General features: G+C 35.4%; 2 protein-coding genes across 4 annotated transcripts in view; one reads left to right on the top strand and one right to left on the bottom strand.

Annotated features, from left to right (window-relative positions):
• Positions 1-1825: 1825 nt before the first annotated feature.
• On the bottom strand, positions 1826-19939 carry RSRC2 (arginine and serine rich coiled-coil 2). 3 transcript variants are annotated; one of them, XM_063086017.1, is made up of 10 exons: positions 19732-19939; positions 15122-15278; positions 13302-13345; positions 10691-10881; positions 9679-9882; positions 7887-8009; positions 5475-5554; positions 3943-4175; positions 3369-3458; positions 1826-2468 (listed from the first exon to the last, which is right to left on the bottom strand). In XM_063086017.1, exons 1-10 carry the CDS (start codon positions 19735-19737, stop codon positions 2289-2291), a joined length of 1308 nt encoding a protein of 435 aa, XP_062942087.1. In that variant the 5' UTR covers positions 19738-19939; the 3' UTR covers positions 1826-2288. The 3 variants fall into 3 exon arrangements, with proteins under 3 accessions (XP_062942087.1, XP_062942088.1, XP_062942089.1); XM_063086018.1 differs by having other exon boundaries at positions 3943-4172; XM_063086019.1 differs by lacking the exon at positions 19732-19939 and adding an exon at positions 12417-12494 and having other exon boundaries at positions 10691-10903; positions 15122-15162.
• KNTC1 (kinetochore associated 1) overlaps positions 19612-20132 on the top strand; it is a 75921-nt gene continuing 75400 nt past the window's right edge. Inside the window, exon 1 of the mRNA XM_063086016.1 lies at positions 19612-19962. The gene's annotated coding sequence lies outside the window, so the exon portion shown is untranslated. The remainder of the gene's footprint in view (positions 19963-20132) is intronic.

Below are 20132 nucleotides of genomic sequence, written 5' to 3'. Positions count from 1 at the left end.
CTCAACTTACCTCTACACAAATCCTGTTCTACCTTCCAAATTACCCTCAAATCCAATAGTTCTCCCACTGTTTAATTCATCGCATCTTGCCTCAAAAGCTAGTGTGGACTTCTAGTTTCAGTCTTGCCTAGCCACCGTATCTTTTTTTTTTTTTTTTTGACCAGTAAGGGGATCGCAACCCTCAGCACGGTGTGGTCTGCACCACACTCAGCCAGTGAGTGCACCGGCCACCCCTATACAGGATCTGAACCTGTAGCCTCGGCGCTCCCAGGGCCGCACTCTCCCCAGTGAGCCACGGGGCTGGCCTGCCACCCTGTCTTTTAAAATATCTCCTGGACAGCTACTTATGTCCCTGTTGCTTACAAGTGTAAAACCCAAAGCATCCATTAGGAAGCACAAGGCTTTGAAACTGAAAGCACAGGAACAGCTAGGGGAAGAAAGGTAACAAAAAGTTTAAACAAATACAAAACTATGGACTATATCTCCCCAATAGACCCTTTCCAAAATTGAGCCAAGCAGTTAACTCTTTTTCTTCGGGGATACAATAATGGCTTCTTATAGTTCAATCATGCAACTTACAATTTATGCCTCCCTCTAGACCTGCACATATACAGTTGCAACTGGCCACATGTGGCTAGTCCCAAATGAGATGTGCTAAATATGATATACTGGATTTCAAAAATAAGTATGAAAATAAGAATGCAATGTGCCACAATTAAACTATTTTATGTTGAAATATTTTGGATATGTACTAATAAATTTAATCTTTTTAACTGTTTGTTTGGCTACTAACATTTTAAAAATCATTCATACAAAATACAGTGTACTTTTATTAGACAGTGCTACTCTAGATGAGCAAAGAACAGACCACCTCACTCATTATGTATAGCCAGCTCCTAAAATACTGTAGAAACATAGGAAGGCTTTGTATCCACACTATCTTACTGGGCCATGAACATTTTTAATGAAATTGATTTCAGAAGGTAGAGCTTAATTGAAAAATGTATTTGTGATGACCCCAGTATGAAAGACTCGTGTCATTTCCTCAGAAAGCTTGGCTTTGTTATTGAAGAAGCAAGGTGAAAAGCCATTTCTCCATAGAATTGTGTTCTGGGAAAATTAAATTTATCAAAATATATTAAAAATCTTTTAATTTCATCATTTGATTTTCACATATAACAAACACATACCTAACAAGCTGGCAAGACTTAGTAACATCACTTTTAAAAATAAGGTGTAAGTTTTTAAGTCTTTCCTTGTACTGTGCTACTAGAGTGTGATGTTTTCCAAAGGATTATTCTAAGGAAATCTAAACATTACTTCATTCTAATGAAAGTAAGTAACTTCAAGTTTCGTGGTTTTCCCCTCACCCCCAGATTTATGCCCAACTCAATTTAGTAACAAAGTCGTTTTCTAATGTTTTAGTATTTTAGTCTAGTTTATGCTGGGAAGACTTCAAAGGGATAATGAGTAAAGGGCATACAAAGGACTTGTTATAAGGCACTTTATTAAAATAAAAGTGCTTACATCCTTTCAATGCATTAATCTATTTCCTGAATAACATACGGAATATTTAACAAACACTGTACACCAATTCTGTCCCTTATAATAGTAGGAAAACAGTATTATTTTAATAAGTTCATTTGCTCCTTCCTCCTTCCTTTTACATTTTTGCTCACCATGGTATTGCCTATAGCATCCTTAGCTGTTCTTTAAAATAAAACGGGGAGAGGGGGATTTCTAGCCTGTGTTTTCTAACAGTAATTGCAAAATGCTACAGAAACCATCAAAATTCAAACAAGAATTCCAGGTAACTTAACACCAGTTTTGAGAAAACCATTTTTATTATCATCACCACCCAGCTTATTTGCTGGATTATGTACCAAATCTTCTAAAGAACATCTACATAACATTTCTTTCATGTTTCAAGAGATGAAAATAACTGTACAAGGTTAAGTACAAAAGTACACAAGACAGCGGACACGAAAAATCCATGTATGAGATTTTATCCCACCTGCAGCTTTTATGTATTTGAAAAGTAGACTCCGTGAACTAAAAAATATTGTCCTCCTATATTCCTGTCAAGTTTAATGGAAGTGGGTTTAACCTGATTACAACACTAACACCAGTATCACTGATCTGATATTTACAAAAAAAATTGCATTTTTCAATAAATTAAAGTTAATGTAACACCCATGCAAGCTAGAAAGCTAGCTATTTGGTGAACAAGGACCTGACATCAGAATAACAAGTCTATAAAGTCCCAAATTTTTAAAGTGTGATCTTTTTCAAACTGCATCCATTCCTCGCATTGAAGATGTGAAACCCAAACCCATTCCTCTTTGTGTGTGGGTTTGTGATCTTGCCATTTCATACTGAGCATCTAGATTTCTAAATACTTCTTCCTGTTGCTTCAAAGTCTTATAACTTTCTTCATCAACTGAACTACATCCAGCTTCATCTTCACTCTAAATGACAGAATATATTAAAGTGAATTAAGATGGGAATAAAAAGTGATTCTCTCACTTGACAGTATTGTTAAGTCGTATTTTCATAATCCATGTTTGACCACAATTACTTAGCTTCCATTATTTATTAAACACCTACAGAGTGCAAGGCAATGTTCTTTCTAGGTCTGGATATAGCAGGATATAACAAAAATTAACTTCATTTTAGTGGGGGTGGCAAAGAACATATAAAATCTAGAACATGTCAGTGTATAAATGCTACAGAGAAAAGTAAAGTAACACAAAATGGGGACGGAATATTCCAGGTATGGGAATGCTTGCTATTTTAAAAAAGGTGGTAGGAAAGAACTAAAATTGTGACAGCTGAGCCGACCAGAAGTAAGGAAAAAAAAAAAAAAAGTCATACAGGTATCTGAGGGAAGAATGGTGCAGAGAGGGCTAATTAGCAAACGCAAAGGTCACTCTGGTATGTCTAAGGAATAGCCAGCTTAGAGCAGCTTAGTTAAAGCCAAATATTCTCTCAATGAAAAACCAATCCCCTTAGTAATAACCAAAATCTGAGCATTTGTGGATCTTTCCAGATTGTTATATTAGATCTAATACTGTTATCTCTATATTTACAGTTCAACGAAACCCCAATTTTCTACAACTTAAATTAAGGTCCCGTGCCCTACCAACCAGTTAACCTCAAAAAGCAGGACTTTCCCCCCAGGAAATTCATTAATCCTTTCTAAAACTTCATTTTCATTTACTATGAGAAGTTTATGATCTCACAGAAAGTTCACCTAAGATAATAATCAATAATCAATAAATGTATTAAATACTATTTTAGAGTTGAGAACTACTGTTATCCTAAAAATAGAAGTTAATATGAATTTTAACACGAAGTATATAACTCACCTTAATACCCATTAATTTCCTAAATTTGACATTTTGGTCCTTGTTTCCAAAATTCAATTTTTCCCATATTTCAGCAGACTGGGATTTGTCCTGGTAAGAAAAACTAAACTTCAGAATATGTAAAATTTAAATATCTTTTATTTGGATACCAAATCTCTCCATAATATAGTCTAAATAAGATAAACAATAGCATTTATGGCATTTGTAACTACTTTAAGATTTGTTATGAAATAATGAAGCAAATGTAAGCAAGTATCTCATAATATATTTGTTAAAAAATCCAAGCTAAGGAGTCTCTTTTCCCTTTATAAATGTATGTCAATATTAGTTTCCTTTGAAAGCTTGACTTAGATCATGCATGTTTTATTTCAGTATTAAATAACTGTGGCAGGGCTGATCAGCTGGCTCAGTTGGTTAGAACACAGTGTTGATAATACCAAGGTCAAGGGTTTGAATCTCCCTACCGGCCAGCTGCCATAAATAAATAAATAAATAAATAAAACAGTTAAATTTGTTTTTCTAAGCAACTGCTAACTAGGAATAAGTGATAAAAAGCAGGAATACAAGAACTTACCCCTTCTTTCTTGCCTTGCCAAAGCATTTTCCTTTTTTTCTCTTGTTCAGCAAATTTCATTGGATTCACAGCTGCTGGGTTATAGTAGCTAGGCACAGCTATTCCGGTCTCTGCCAAAGCTTTAGCTTGCAGGGCTGCCATTTGAGCTGCCATAGCTATCTGAGGAGTTACTTGAGTTCCTGATGCCAAGAGGGCAGCAACATTGAGAACAGAACCTCCAGTAGCTGCAGCTGCTGAGAGGATGTAAGTATAAACTTTAAGACATCAACAAACCACCTAATTTACGTCACTATTTATATATAAAAAGCTACTAATCTGCAAAAAAGCGGGATTGTTTTGACCAAATACAAGAAAATAACTGAATGTTAGCTTATAAAGCAATAAAATTTTAGGAAATATTTACTGTGTTCGTCAATGAACATATTTATTTCTGCATATGATCCCTTATATATACTAATACCATGTTTACTTTGCTGAAGATAAAGAGAATTCTGAAAATAGTAAGCAGGTATGATTTCAGTGTAAATGAACTATGGTGCTTACAGCTGTAATTATAATACAACAAAATCTTATATTTGTAAGGTTCTCTACAAGTTTGTTTCCACAGACATCTCATCTGAAACTCATAAATCTTTAGAAATATTAAGGAGGCATTATGCACATATAACAGAGGCTAAGGCCAGGTCCTATAAAGGTTAAGTGCCAGACCTGTTATATCCACTGTGGTTGAGTCAGTCTTCTGTAAACAGAAAGACTCTTCTGGTTACTTATCTTTCATTGTCAGTCCAGAATATAACCCCCCAAAACCTTAAATTACCAACATGAGAACCCAATTATGAAAGTTTTGTTATAATTACATATTAAAAACAAAATAGCAGTTTGTGAAATTTTGATTTAAAAAAGTACCACTATTTACTAGGAATGCCAAAAACAAAAAACACCTTCCAGATTAAATTTCATATGAAATCAACAGTAAGCTCTGAAAACAAACATTGCCTGTGGATTGTTGAAAGCTATGTTAAAAACTTGAAAGAGTAAGATGTACTACACATTCCGGATCAGCTCACCTTCTTTAATAAACTGCATTTCCAACATCATAACTAAAAGACATTTGCAGTGATGACTAAAGTGCTACAAGAACAATAATAGTCACTATTCACTCATCAAAAGTCATCTGCATTAGGGCTGGTGAGTTAGCTCAATTGGCTATAGCATTGTGCTGATGATAACAAAGTTAAGGGCTTGGATCTCTTTAGTGGCCAACTGCCAAAACAAAAACAAACACAAACGAACAAACAAAAAACCCTGCATGGATCAAATCAGGAATATATATGCATAAAAGATGTATGGGGTGGGGAAACACTAAAAATAAGATGTTTACAGCGTATTGATGGATAATAGGGAATCACAGGTGATTTTCTTCATGATTTTACTTTTTCCCTGCCTCTTGTTTTTTACATAGGTGATTTTACTTTTCTGTATTTTACGAATTTTCTACAAAATGTCATACTTCCATAATAAAAAAGAATTACCCGCAGCTATTTCTTGCTGTTTTTGTTTCTCAACCATTTCCTTTTCTCGCTGTTCTTGTAATTTCTTTGCCCTTTCCAACCTGTCAACGACAATTTAAAGTAACATTCAACATAAAAGCAATATGTATCTTTACATTTCTCATGTGTAAACACGTAAAGGTACAAAGCACTTCACACAGAATTTTAAATTAAGTTGATGTTTAATATCCTCTCCCTCTAATTGATATCTGCACGTGGAGAAAAAGCAATCATTCTTAAGATGGTATCAAAGAACATTTCAATAGTGGTTTTAAACATTTCTGAATTGATTAGTCAAAAACTGGAAGAGATTTTATATTCAGTTCTCACAAAAAATGGCTAAAAAATAACATTTATTCAATCTTTATCAGTGATAACATTGAGAGCTGAGTAAATTTTAGGGTTCATTAAGTATTAAAAATTTTACAGAATTACCTAAATGTTTCTTGTGCGGGAATGAGCCAGAATGAGAAGTCCAATCAAAACATCCAGATAATAATTTTTATATTTTATATTTAAAAAGACTTTATTATAGTCTTCAAATTGAGAAAAAAAAATTAAATATAAAGCCAAAGATAAAAGGGCAAGAAAACCCTGCCATTCTCTACAATCTAATAAAATGGGGGTGGAGGGAACCCCTCTACATTAGGAAATTATGTTTAGCAGCAGAAGAAATTTATCATTAGCAAAAGAACTGGTAACATGAAACACCGATTGATTACACAACAGAATAAAAACAGATTATGATTCACACTAAATTCACTAATGAATATGCACACTAAATGTATTGTCATTTACTTCCAGTATAGCAAATAATAAGCAACACTGTCTTCATAATGAGTTCCTGAAAAAGAAACCCCTTTTCATCATAAGGATTCCTTGATTTACAAATCATAAATACTACCACCTCTTCTCCTTTAATGTGGTGTAAAGAGGCAAAGATTGAGGATTGGGTAGTAAAATGGAATTTGTTTTAACAACTGCTGAAGTTTACATAAAAGTAATTTAACAATCTATAATTTTATTCCTTCTTATTGAGCACATATGCAAAAAAGACATAGTACAGACGTGATTTTGTCCTTTAGAATAAAACAGTTTCTGATTAGGGGTAACAATAAAACATAGGTCCAAAACAGTTTTAAATTCTGACATTTAAAAACAAAGAACAAACAAAAAACAGTCTACATTCTTAAGTTTCTTATTAACAAAAGACCACTCTTCAAATTTCAAGATATCCAAGGAATAATCTGCTATTCTGAAATTAGAGGATTTTATGTAAACTTGTTAAAAAACTTTTAGATGCTAGTAACACCTTCACTTTAACAAAATCTAAAAAGTAAAACATAACAGACTTATAGCATACAAGTAAAAGAGTAAACTTTAGGGCTTAGAATATACTAGGCAGACTTAATGATCTATTAGTTATAAATTAGTTCAGATTTTGTAATAAATAATTTCCTAATTCTGTTTAGTTTCAGGAAGAAAATACAAGTGGCTACTATTCGTTGCATTAAAATGGCCATTGCAGGTTTGGAATTAACACCATTCACTAAGGTGAATGGAATCAAGAAGGGGTGAGCTCACACCTTTGCTGCTGCTGTTCAGCTGGAGTTTCTGCCAGGCTGGGATCACAGGGCAGCAGCACATCTGGTTACATTGTGATAACTGTATTTTTATAATGAAAAAAAAATACAAACTCAATTTCATAAAGAAAAAAAAAAAAAAAAAAAAAAATCCAAAGAGTCTAATTTTCAGAATACAGGGAAACCTGCAAACAAGTGCTTGTGCTTGAATTTTATCTTACTTTTTGCCTCTCTATATGAGGCAGTTCTTTGAATTGTTTTGCATACCTTAGCCCTGCTGTGTGTGGTCCCACAATTACTAATCTTTGAAACAGTAGAAAATTTTTAAAATGTAGCATTCTGCTTATGTTATCAGTAATAAAATTTACAAGATCAAAATGGCTTATAATGTTATCATTTGCGACCTTCAAAATAAGAAAACTATTGACAGAATTCTATTTATTGTTTCAGGTGTTTTGTCTTCTTTAGGGAGAAAAACAAAAAGTAAAGGGAACCATTCTCAAACCAGATTTAAGACTCAAAAGTTTTCATTGTATAAAAATATTTCGGAGTTTCTTGGGAAAAATGAATTAATCATGAAGAAAAAATAGAAACTTTTAGATATCTCAGTCTTTCTAGCTGTGCAAATAAGTGAATGTTTAAGATGAGGATTAACTACTTATGTAGTTCCATATCACAAAGGTGCCACAGTATTTATGGTTAGATTTAATTATTTGAAATATCCGCTGACTAAAAGTATCCATTCTGCCCACACGATTAAGCATCTTAAAATTAAAAAGGGAAAAATAAATTAAATAAAAAATATACACACCTCCTAGCTAAAGCTTCTTGTGCATCCATTGCTGTGTTTCTGCCTCTGAAGGGAGGTGGACTAGGAGTCCGGCTTAAACTTCTGCTAAATCTTCTTGGTTTTTCAATTCTCTTCTTTCTATCTCTGCAATAAATCATATTTTACTTGTCTTATTATGGCCAAGTAATAAGTACTTTGTTAAATAGAAATCAATTATATTTACATGGTTCAACACAAATCAAAATAACAAAAATACATATTTTGAGCCGTTTCCTTCCTTTCCACCTCTGATGCATTTTCTGTAGTTGTATGTATGGCCAGTTTTTAAAATTTACTTAACCAAACGTGTTACAGCTGTACACACTGGAGACACATTAGGTGTTTCCAATCTTTTGCATAGTAGACACAATGTTGCAAAGACTAGCCTTGCACATTAGTCATTTTGTACCCATGTAGGTCAATATGTACACCATAGGGAAAGAGAGATCAAATATTCCTAGTATTGTAATCTATGATGAGTTTGCAGATGTTTAAAAAAAATAGTTATTGGGCCGAACCCGTGGCTCACTTGGGAGAGTGTGGCGCTGGGAGCGCCGAGGCCACGGGTTCGGATCCTATATAGGGATGGCCGGTGCGCTCACTGGCTGAGCGCGGTGCGGGTGACACCAAGCCAAGGGTTGCGATCCCCTTACCGGTCACAAAAAAGGACAAAAAAAAAAAAGTTATTAATCACTAAAATAAAAGAATTAGCAAACATGAAAGATAAACAATACAAGGGTACTTCAAAAAGTTCATGAAAAAATATTTAAAAGATAATATGAAGCTTGCTGGTTAGCCCAGTTGGTTACAGGGTTTGAATTCCCATTGGTCAAGGATTTGAATCCCTGTACTAGCCATCCACCTAAAGAAAAAAGGTATTATGAATCTTTCCATGAACTTTTGAAAGTACCCTCATAGCCCCTGATCAGAATAAAACATGCTAGTGGTTAAAACTAGAAATGTCATAATAGTGACCTGAATTGCCCCAAAAGCAATTAAAAAATTAACAACTGCCTCCTTTACCTCAGATTCAAAAAATCTCATAATTAGTACAGTTCAAATTAGTAAACTACAAACTAAAACTACTGACTAAACTGATATTGATTTAATAAAGAATAAGTGATAAACCATAAAAAACGAATTATTCTATTAAGTGTAGATCTGTTTTTACCTATATTTCAATTTTTTATAGACTGATAAAGTAGAAATAAATCAACAGTAAAGCATTTCCATTACTTTAACAATAGTATATGCGAGTATACACGTAGCACACGAGAGAGTATATACAGTACAGTAGGCTAAGCACACACATGGACTTTGCTCTCATATTTGGGACCTGGTTCTAGCACTCTATAATGATATGATTTTGGACTTCTCAGGCAAGTTACTTAATCTCTCTAAGCCTAGTAGACTTACTTCACAACATGGTTGTTTCAAGGATTAGATGAGCTAATACATGCAAAGAGCTTTAGCATAGAGCAAATTGTAGTAATGCAATATATGTTAACTATTGTGATCATAAAATACAGTAATTTGTGTTCAAAACAGAATTTCAATAGGACTGGCACAGGAGATTTACAGATCGCAAGAGAATATGTGAGAATGTTGTACAAGTGGTTAGGTTTGTTCTTTATTGGCTAGGTTATGATTAAAATAATTTTATCATAATCTGTAAATGAAATGGTGATCCATAATTTTAGTATTCTAAGTAACAAAAGATAAACAGACCCTGTGAGGAACCTATTAGATTTTATTCAGGATGATGTGCACCTACCGACTTCTGCTCCTTGTCCTACTCCTGCTTCTAGTCCTATGCCTATGTCTTGATCTTGAGCGGGAACGAGACCTAATCCTACGTTTTCTTTCCCTACTTCTGGATCGTGATTTCTTCCTCTCTCTGCTTCTGGATCGTGACTTCTTCCGCTCCCTACTCCTGGATCGAGTCTTCTTCCGCTCCCTGCTTCTACTACGATGGCGCCTGAAATCGAAGTGCACAAATTTGTAGTTACTCAGAGTTATCTCTTTTTAATTACACACATTATGAATGAGTTATTTGTAGTAATGCAGTCAACACAGGCAATAAACTACTCTGTATTGTTTATATTAAGGATAACTGAAGTTTTCAAAGAAAGGAGTTATAACTTGAAAACTGTCCTTCACTAGTTTGATGCCTCCTAAGGAACACAGTAAAGATGTTACATGTCAAAAACGTTCAATTCATCCTACCCCAATTTAAGATTCTGTTTAACAGCTTAAAGTCTATTGCCTTACCAAAATACTTATAAAGCTTAAAGATAATACTTAACCTACTACCAAAAAATTTTGACTGCGTCTGATGCCACACACATTCTCCACAGAATTCTATAAATTTATGTTAACACTGGTTTCTTAAAACAAAAAACCCCACAAATTTAAGCCATGACCTAGTTTCTCAAAAATCTATCCTTACCACAAAGAAAATGTAGATTTAGAGTTTAGCAGCAGTCTACATCAATGATGTGAAGAACTGTTTAACAATATTATTTTTTTTCCCTATAAGATAAATCAAGTGGTTAAAGGAAATCTAGCTGACTGAATGTTAGCCATCCCTTATTCTCCAGAAAAGCATTTATCAGTAAGCAAAGGCCAAAAGGCTTCAACTACTAGTGTGCAAAAGAGTAGGTTAAGTTAGCAAAACATACCAATGCCCTAATTAAGTCTTTTTGGGTACTACCAGGTTAATGAGAAGCTTTATGTAACTTAAAGCTTATAAAAAGGCACTAAATTACAATACCAAAACCACTCACCTTTCACGAGACCTAGATCTTGAGTGACTTCTGCCTCTTGATGACTTTCTTTCTTTGCGTTTGTGTCTGTCCTCACCATTTTCAGATGAATTTAGTCGCTCTCTTCCTTTATCAGAAGAATGTTCTTTGTCATTATGTTCTTCAGACTTGTGTTTCTTAGAGGATTTATCTTTGGATTCATGTCTTCTTGCCTGTTTTAAGAAGAAGTTGGTTCTTTCAGGAAAATAGTGCAACAAAGAGAGTTAGTATGGGTATCAGTAGACAAAAATGTTGTGATGCAACATTAGTAACCTTAGGAGTGTGTGGCAAATAAAAAAATGATCTAGTTTCACATCACCCAAATATTGCAGAGGTAATTACTAATTCTATTTCTTTATAAACCCCCCCAAATGCAGTTTCCTCCCCCAAATATTTTCAATACCACAACAAAAACAATGATTTTCAAAGCTGAAATACCAAACACTCACTGTCAAAGAGGAATCCCTGATGTTTATTTTATCTAAAAGGACACACAGCAGGTATATACAACAACTTCTAAATACACAATTCATGATATTAAGCTTAAAAAGTAAACAATAATGGAGATAGTAAGGACACAAAGAAATGCACCATAAAACGCATTTCAAATTAGTATAATTAATTTTACTAAGCATTAATATTTTCAGCAATTTCAAATTACTCTACACAGAGTTGCAGTGTCCCTTTTATAGATATACTGCCTGCCACATCCTCTCTAAAAGACAGCTCTTGATTTTTCTCCCAATATCTGAGCTGTGAAGCAATCACTTTTCATCTTGTAATATCCCAACAGGCTTGGAGTTTTATTACATTTCATGTATCTACAGTACAAAATGGCAACTGTGTCTGTTTTAATTTTTAAGAAATCAAACTAGGTATAACACAATTAATCCCTATGCCATCAAACAATACATACTTCTCCCCCACTCTTAAAGATTAAAAACCAAGACTTTCACAACATATGCATTCAGAGACTCAACTAAAATTAACTATGATCAAGTCTCCATCCTACCACTCAAATAGCAGAGTAGGAAATGCTAAATATTACAATTCTCCACATTAAAATTTGTCAAATGTCAAATCTATCTTGTAAATGTTAAACCCTGGACATATCAGAATCACTAAACTTTAAATCTGAAAGAAAATGCAGATCCTCTAACTTAATGCCTTTTATATACATAACTAAACTAAGTTCTAAAGTCATAAACCTACACAGTAGTTGAGCTGGACCAAGACCCCCATGTTCTTCTGATGCCTAGGCCATGACTTTTCTACCATGATAAGATACATGTTTTCCAAAATAGGCCATAGCATGTTTCCTTCCACTCAAGATTAACTTTTCTTAAAAACAAAACACTTAGCCAACCATTTTAGAACATGCATGATGATATATCTGAAAATCACAGTATGTAATGTATTATATTGCAGAAAAATAAGAGACCTGGAGACACAGCTAAATTTTAGTTTCATTGCCAATTCTCTATAATATGAGCTTAGAAAAGAAAAATTCCTTGATTTTGCCACATAGTGGCAGACTGGAAAAGTTTTAAGTGGTTAAACTTCAAAAGGTTTTAGAGTTTTTTCAAACCAGTTTTCCAAACATAACATTACTATTAAAAAAAAAAAAAAAAAAAAAAAAGACATTAAACCCCTTAACTGATTTAAGATATATTTAAGGGAAATAGGAGTTTGAATGACTAATAGTTACCTTATCATGAAGTAGGCTTATTATTTTGCTATCTGAGTCTGCAGCGTCTTCAGTTCAGTCTCTTCGCGCATTAGCACGCTGAGTATGATTTATTATAGAAATGTTATCATGTGAGCTAAACAAAATAGTCATTTTCACAAAAACTCACCTAAATTAAAAATTTAACAGAGCTTCCATTAGGGGAAGAGGTGAAGTCCCTGCCCACATTTGTTTTAGGAGTCCCTTGCCCAGCCCCCACAACTCTTCTCCCTTTCTGGCTGCTACTTCTGCTCTTCCTTGTTGGCTCATTCCTTGTCTTCTCAAGTGGGTGAGCAAGTTAACTCCTGTGCAATACAGCTGTTGCCTTTCTTTTTCCTCAGGTTTTGCTGTCACTGCCACCTTTTCAGCCGTCCCTCACTTACATCTTTATTTCAAAGTTTGATACTATTTGGAAAATTGAACTAGTTTACTAAAGAAAAGAGTACTCTCATTATCTTTCTAAGGAAAAAGTAGCCTACAGATATCTAGGGTATTGTTATTTAATGACGAGTGCTATTTAAAAATCCTGAGCGGTTGTCATGCATAAGGACACTCGGGACCTCAGATTTAATGGAAGCTCTGTGTGACAGGCCTAAAAAAACCAATTATACTCTTCACATGAAATTTTTATTGTGAATATTTTCACAATATAATAAAATTAATAGTTTTTGAAGGTACTTTTCATATAAACAACTATCTTCTTGAAAAAATGATGAATCCAAATCATGCTTATTTTATAACCCAATTAACCTTTTAAATTTCAAGTTTTGGTACTTACCTTGACAATGTCACATATTCACACAAACATTTCTACCAGATACTTTACAAGTATTTTAAAGTACCTATTCACTACAAAGTGTTAATTACCTCTTTGCTTCTGCTCCGGCTCCTGTGTTTTCTTCCTTCATTATCTGTGAACACAGAATAATTCAGCATAAATAAATATACAGGAAAATCTCAAACACAAATTCCAATGCTGTATAAAAAACAATTCCAGTCCATTTGGCTAGCTGCAGATTCTTCTTACTGCTCCTCTTCCAATGGCTATATTTTTTTATGGCAATGGTGGGATTATTTCTACTAAGTTAATACTGTACATATATGAAACAAATCAAACAATTCAAATAAATCAGAATATAATCAAGAGCAAAGGCACTTTTTTTTTTTTTGTCTTTTTTTGTGACCAGCCACACCGCGCTCAGCCAGTGAGCGCACCAGCCATCCCTATATAGGATCCGAACCTGCAGCGGGAGCGCTGCTGCGCTCCCAGGGCCGCACTCTCCCAAGTGCGCCATGGGGTTGGCCCAAGGCACTGTCTTTTTAAACAGTAATGGATTCTTAGCATTCTACAAACAGTCTGACTAGCCCATCTTGTTTTCTAGTCCATAACAAATTTATAAAAGGGCTTATTAGAGGTAAACAATTAAGAACAATAAACACTGAAATAATGCAAGAGAAAATAAACAGGTTGAATTATATTTGGTATGTTATGTGAATAATCTAAAGGATGCTCTTGGTTTAGAAAAATTTCCATTAAAAATTGTTTATAATACTAAACAACTTCAAACATACAGATAAAAATCACATTTCTGTAGATGATTATCCACAGGCTCAAAGAATGAATAACCACAGTCCAGGTATTACCATTTCTAAACTCAGTGTTAGTCTACTTTTCACTTAACCTCTTCATTCAATAATAATGTTGATTTTTTTAAAATAGCAAAACATAGGGCAGGCCCCGTGGCTCACTCGGGAGAGTGCAGCGCTGGTAGTGCCGAGGCCGCGGGTTTGGATCCTATATAGGGATGACAGGTGCGCTCACTGGCTGAGCGTGGTGCAGACCACACTGTGCGGAGGGTTGCGATCCCCTTACCGGTCAAAAAAAAAAAAAAAAAAAGGAAAACATTAGTATCATCGATTTTTTAGAGTTAAATGAATATGGAACATTTTGAAACAACTAATCTCTTGCTTCAGAAATATTTTAATATTAAAAAGAAAAACAAGGTCAAAAATGCTCTTGTAACTTACTTCAAAGGATGTTAAATAAGTTCAGAATAACATATCAGACTACATCTTTGAAAATATTATTTTGCCACTGCTGAAAAAATGAAATTTAAACATCTTGAGGTTAATAGTTACTGCAACGCAAATTTAAACATTTATTTTTTTGCCTTTGGACAGTTATAAAATTTCTGCATTAGGACATTAGTATTTCTCACAACTGAAAAACTCTCCAGAAAATTATCAATATACTTTCATTATCCATTTCTCAACCAAGAAAAATATTAATTTTATCAAACTGAATTTATGTTTTATATACATGTCTATATGGATTTTTTTTTTTTTTTTTTTGGCGGCTGGCCAGTATGGATATCGAAACCCTTGACCTTTGGGTTATAGCACTGCACTCTAACCAACTGATCTAACCGACCAGCCTATATTGATTATAACAAATGCTATAGTTGTAATCACACCTCTAAGAATTCATACCTGAGGACCGGCCCATGGCTCACTGGGAGAGTGCGGTGCTGATAACACCAACACTGCGGGTTCGGATCCTATATAGGGATGGCTGGTTAGCTCACTGGCTGAATGTGGTGCTGACTACACCAAGTCAAGGGTTAAGATCCCCTTACCAGTCTTCTTTTAGGGAAAAAAAAATAAAAATAAAAAATAAGAATTCATACCTGACTTCCGTTTTCTTTCTCTTGACCTTGATCGGGATCTTGAATAATGATGTTTTGAGGCTCTAGGAGAAACAGATACATCTGACTGCTCTTTTTTCTTATCTCTATCTGGAGATGTCTTTTCTGGGGCTAGTCCATCTCGTTCTGTATCGCTAGCCTAAAAGTTTAAAGAACAATGATTAATGTTCTTAATTACACTTAAAACATGGAAGGAGGAAAGACAGTCATCTTTGAGTTTAAAAAAACAAACAAAACCCCCCCAACAAACCGAATGGCTGATTTCCAAGCAGCTAAATATGCTTTGTACACTAATAGGCCTCAATGAGTTGAAATGACTAACCTGATACCAAAAAGAGACAAATGTACTTTGACTGATGTATCTTTAATTTTCTAGTCATTATTTTTCTAACTTTTTAAACAATAAGGTGGAGGTAGGGACAAGGGCTACAAGTATTTCTAATAAATGTTGAAGTAGAGAAAACAACCACTTTTAGATCTGTGAACTCATTTAGCTGACTTTGCCGACACTTTTATCTTAAACTGGCATACATTAAAAAGGCATTTTAGGGGGCCAGCCCGTGGCTCACTTGAGAGAGTGTGGTGCTGACAACACCAAGGCCATGGGTTCAGATCCCTATATAGGGATGGTTGGTTAGCTCACTTGGGAGAGAGTGGTGCACCACCAAGTCAAGGGTTAAGTTCCCCTTACCGGTCATCTTTTAGGGGGAAAAAAAAGGCATTTTAAATGAGCCATTAAAAGTTAAAGAACAAAACAGTATCTCAATAAAATCTTCACTTATAAAAAAAAGGTTAAAGAAACTCAAGACCATACATAAGATCTTAAAACAGTGGAGAGAACGTTTCTAGAATATTATATTAAAAACAAACAAACAAAAACAAGCAAACAAACAAAAAACCGGCAAATTAACTTACCTGAGAACCCAATCTTAATTTCATTAACCCTCTTTAATGAAAACAGCCCCTTGTACAGTGCTGCTGCAAAATATGGTCTGCCTCTCCTCACATATGCTCTGGGTTATGGAAACATTAAGTTGTTTCTGCTTTAAAGCACTTTATAAGTAATTACTACAATATGAATTTTTTAAAAAAATTTAAACAATCAACTGTACACATATTTCCCCCCAGAGACCTGATTTACCTAAGGGTAATTTCCTTCATCTAAATATCAGTTGTTTTCCAGTTTACAGAAGGCAATTATCTGTTCTACTCCTAACACAGTACTCAGCACAGAAATCAATCAATAAATGTTTGAAGAAGAAATGAATTACAGTTTTAAGTTTTCCAGTAAAACTGCATTTCTGTGGCTCTGCTGAACTGTGTGGACCAAATTACACAATGAGAGTACCAACTGTGTGGTCCAAATTACAAATAACAAGAGTACCATAAAAAAAAAGAAACTGATTTAAGCTGGAGTCATACAAAAAAGCTTCAAGAACAAACTAAAATCTGAAAGTTCTCATGAGCCAAATTTTGGTAAAAAGGAGTGGAAACAGTTTCAGCTGTATGTGGAAGGTGGACAGTAGTGAGATATCTGACCAGAGAAGGTAATATGAAAATGAAGTAAATACACCTGGGGAGTTGATTACTTAGGACAGGGATTGGCAAACTCTGATCCTTAGCCAATTTCTGCATGACCTTGAGCTAAGAATGGTTTTCAAATTTTTAAAAGGGTTGTTAAAAACAAGCAAGCAAACAAAGACTGTGACAGAGACTATGCATGGCCCAAAAGCCAAAAATATTTACCATTTGGCCCTTGACAGAAAAAGTTTACCTACTTCTCACTTAGGACATCAGGAGAAATCTGGATTGGAAAAATAGGGAATAACTACACAGTTTTCAGCAGGAGGAATCACAAGATGAAGAACTTCTCCCCTTAGAAAGATTAGTCTAGAAAATGAATAACAAGTAAAGTAAACGGGCGGGGGGTATTTTAACAAATGAGATATGAAAGGTTGCATTATTTCAACAATTATTTATTGAGATAAAAAATGTGCCAAAACTGATGCTAGACTCCAAGAATAAAATTATAAATTAAAAAGGAAGGATTTACAGTTTAGCTGGTGTGAAAGACATAACCTGTGTGTTAAGCCTCTAACGGTACAAGAAGAACAGTAAGAAACAGAGAAGGAAGCAACTATCAGGGAGGTTCTCATTCCAGCATAATCTTTCTCCAGTATGGGTGACTTCAGAAATCATAAAATTTTTTTGTGTGGAGAGGATGTCATCTCTTAGAGTTCAACTTTCCCATTTTACAGGTGAGATCTAGCAACATTACCTGACTAGCCTAAAATGTTATTGCATCTCCATCTCTTTGCTTTGTTTACTATTAATAAGTGATGCTGTATCACATAATTAAGAATGATTCTGATTTTCGCAACAAACATTGGATATTTTCCTCTATTTCTGTTATCATTATACTGGAAAACATTTCAGACTCATCTATTCTATACAAATATTGCTCACACGCAGTTTAAAAAAAAAAAGCAATCTCAAAAACGTGAAGCACTGCTATCCCCTTCTCTTTGCATGACACATTTCTTCAGGGTAGAGACAGCATTCCCAAACTATGTGCCATTCACTTTTGCTGAGAACAACCAGGACTAGAATTTTTTTCATGAAAAAGTCAGCCCTTGGCCTAGGTAGTATATTTGTTTGTTTTCCCACCCTCTTTTTGGCAGCTGGCCAGTTAAGGATCCCTGGACCTTCGTATTATCAACATCAACTCTCTAATCAATTAGGCTCACTCTCCAGCCCTCAGGCAGTAAAAGTTTCCAGTATTACATGCTTAATATCACATAAGTACGGCAATAAACCACCCCAAAACTCAGGCTAGTAACTTAAACCAAACAGCCGTTTTCATCTGTAACATATACTGTAGAATAACAAAAACCACCCTATCTCTGAACAGATATGCATGACAGGTGGCCACTTAGCCTAAGCAAAACTCATTTCCCTAAGGATATTTTATAGTATCATAATGGAGGTATCTAGAAGAAATTAAATCTATTGAATGTTAAAATTGCTCTGAAATGTTCTAAGCTTCATTTCTTGCTCAACTGCAAAACTGCTTTCAACTCTAGCACTGGCTCTATCAGAAAGCCACCTGTTTCTTACAATTTCCCTTTTGTTGAAAACCCCTATTAAAACACAGTATACAAATCTTTTTCCAGCTCAAAGAAGGTAAGCATTTGATTAATACTAGGCCACTTCTCCAGGAAATTGTCTTTTTAATGAAGAGGCACTGCAGAAACAAATGTTTGAATTGATTCATTTTTTTTTTCTGGAACCCAAGAAAAACAATACGTGTAACTATTTAAGTATATTGAGAGGCGCAAAACACGTTTTCAACAAAAGAAAACATTAATTCTACAAATACCAAACAGCCTACCAACTGTTTTGAAACCTAACCAAAAAATGATTCTAAATTCAATCAACTAGATGGGGCGGGGGTGGGCAGAAAACCAAACGATTTTTTCTTTTCTTTTCTTTTTTTTTTACTTTTAAAAGATGACCGGCAAGGGGATCTTAACCTTTGACTTCGTGTTGTCAGCACCACGCTCTCCCAAATGAGCGAACCGGCCATCCCTATATGGGATCCGAACCCATGGCCTTGGTGTTATCAGCACCACACTCTCCCGAGTGAGGCACAGGCCGGCCCCAAACGACTTTTTCTAATTCCATATATTCCAATTATTAGGAAGAGTAAACTTAACATTTTCTGTTATGTTTAATAGTCCTATTTATTTTCGAAAATTATAAGATACGACTTTTTAGTCAGTAACTAGGCATGCAAAATGCTTACATTTTACTTTTAACAGGATAACTAAAAATGAGGCAATTTACAAACTGGGGTTCTTATTTCGGTCAATGAAGGATTCTTAAATTTAAAAAAGCAAGGCCAGTGATAGGACTTGATTATAATGCTTCCCCAAGTCTTCCAATTGATTACATCACAAGCCGCTTCGGAAACCGAGCGTCAGAATTAGTTGTTCCAAACCTTCTAATTAAGTCGAATTTTTTTTCTCCTTTTCAGCAATACCTCCTTACTGAGGAACAACTAAGGTTTACACAGTAAAACAATAATCGAAATTATTCAAACAGAAGCATCTCATTGACCGTACACAAAAATAGCTGCAAGACTGGTCTCTCTGATTCATATACTACTTCTTATAGACGTCGCCTTTTTGACCCAGTACTTTTTCAAAGACGACTCCCGATCCTTCTCTCTTCCCGAACCTCTTTCCCTACCGCGAACATAAATTCTCAAGCCTTAAAGAAACTCAGTATAAATCACAACTCAGGGTAAGCTAAGCCGGAGGCAATTCAGTAGGCCGAAAGAAACACAGAGTTAAGGAAGGGATGAAGAAAGTTCTGGAAAAAAAGGCACTCCCTGAGGCTACCCACTCCCATCGACACCGCCTTACTTCCCCCCTCCTCCCACAGCAGCTAGCCATGATGGCGGCCGCAGAAGGCCGCGGCGCCATTTTGTCCACACACACGCGCGGACCACAGCTCTGGGACCCGCTCACCCACTCTTTGGGATGCAGCAGAAAAATATCCCTGGCTTTGAACTCTGATTCGACACCTACCGCCATAGTCCAGAATCCTGGCCGCTACGGCGGCGCCGCCACTTGCCACTTTCAACACTACCGGTCGTCCCGAAGCTTCACCACAGGCTAAATTGCTCGCGCCAGAGACCCGGATGGCACAAAGGGGATGAGGCCCGACGCGTCGCACAGCTTGCTGGGAGGAAAAGGGGTGGTGATAACAGTTTCTGTGGCAACGCCATTCGAGGCGGTGATTGGTTTTTCTTCGAAGGGGTGAGTAGGGCCAGGGAAGGGGGCGGGGCCAACAATACAACCTTGAATACGCAGTCCGGAGGCCGGAAAGGGTCGCATTAGGATGGGGCGACTTCCTGTTTCGAGTCTAAAACATCTTGACGCCCTCCGGCCGCCGTAAAAGGGGTTGGTTTTAGTGTTCTCCCGCCAAT

The sequence above is a fragment of the Cynocephalus volans genome, chromosome 2, assembly GCF_027409185.1.
Source record: "Cynocephalus volans isolate mCynVol1 chromosome 2, mCynVol1.pri, whole genome shotgun sequence".
In the NCBI taxonomy this organism is placed as follows: Eukaryota; Metazoa; Chordata; class Mammalia; order Dermoptera; family Cynocephalidae; genus Cynocephalus; species Cynocephalus volans.
The sequence above is the reverse complement of the archived record's forward strand: the minus strand, read 5'-3'. Positions and strand labels throughout refer to the sequence as shown.

What these genes read in the sequence shown, in the direction of transcription:
- RSRC2 (XM_063086017.1), bottom strand. An exon ending in AGAAAGAAAACGGAAGTCAG is followed by an intron (nt 13,346 to 15,121) that starts GTATGAATTCTT and finishes CTGTGTTCACAG; the next exon opens with ATAATGAAGGAAGAAAACAC. An exon ending in CAAGAAGCTTTAGCTAGGAG is followed by an intron (nt 5,555 to 7,886) that starts GTGTGTATATTT and finishes TGTCGTTGACAG; the next exon opens with GTTGGAAAGGGCAAAGAAAT.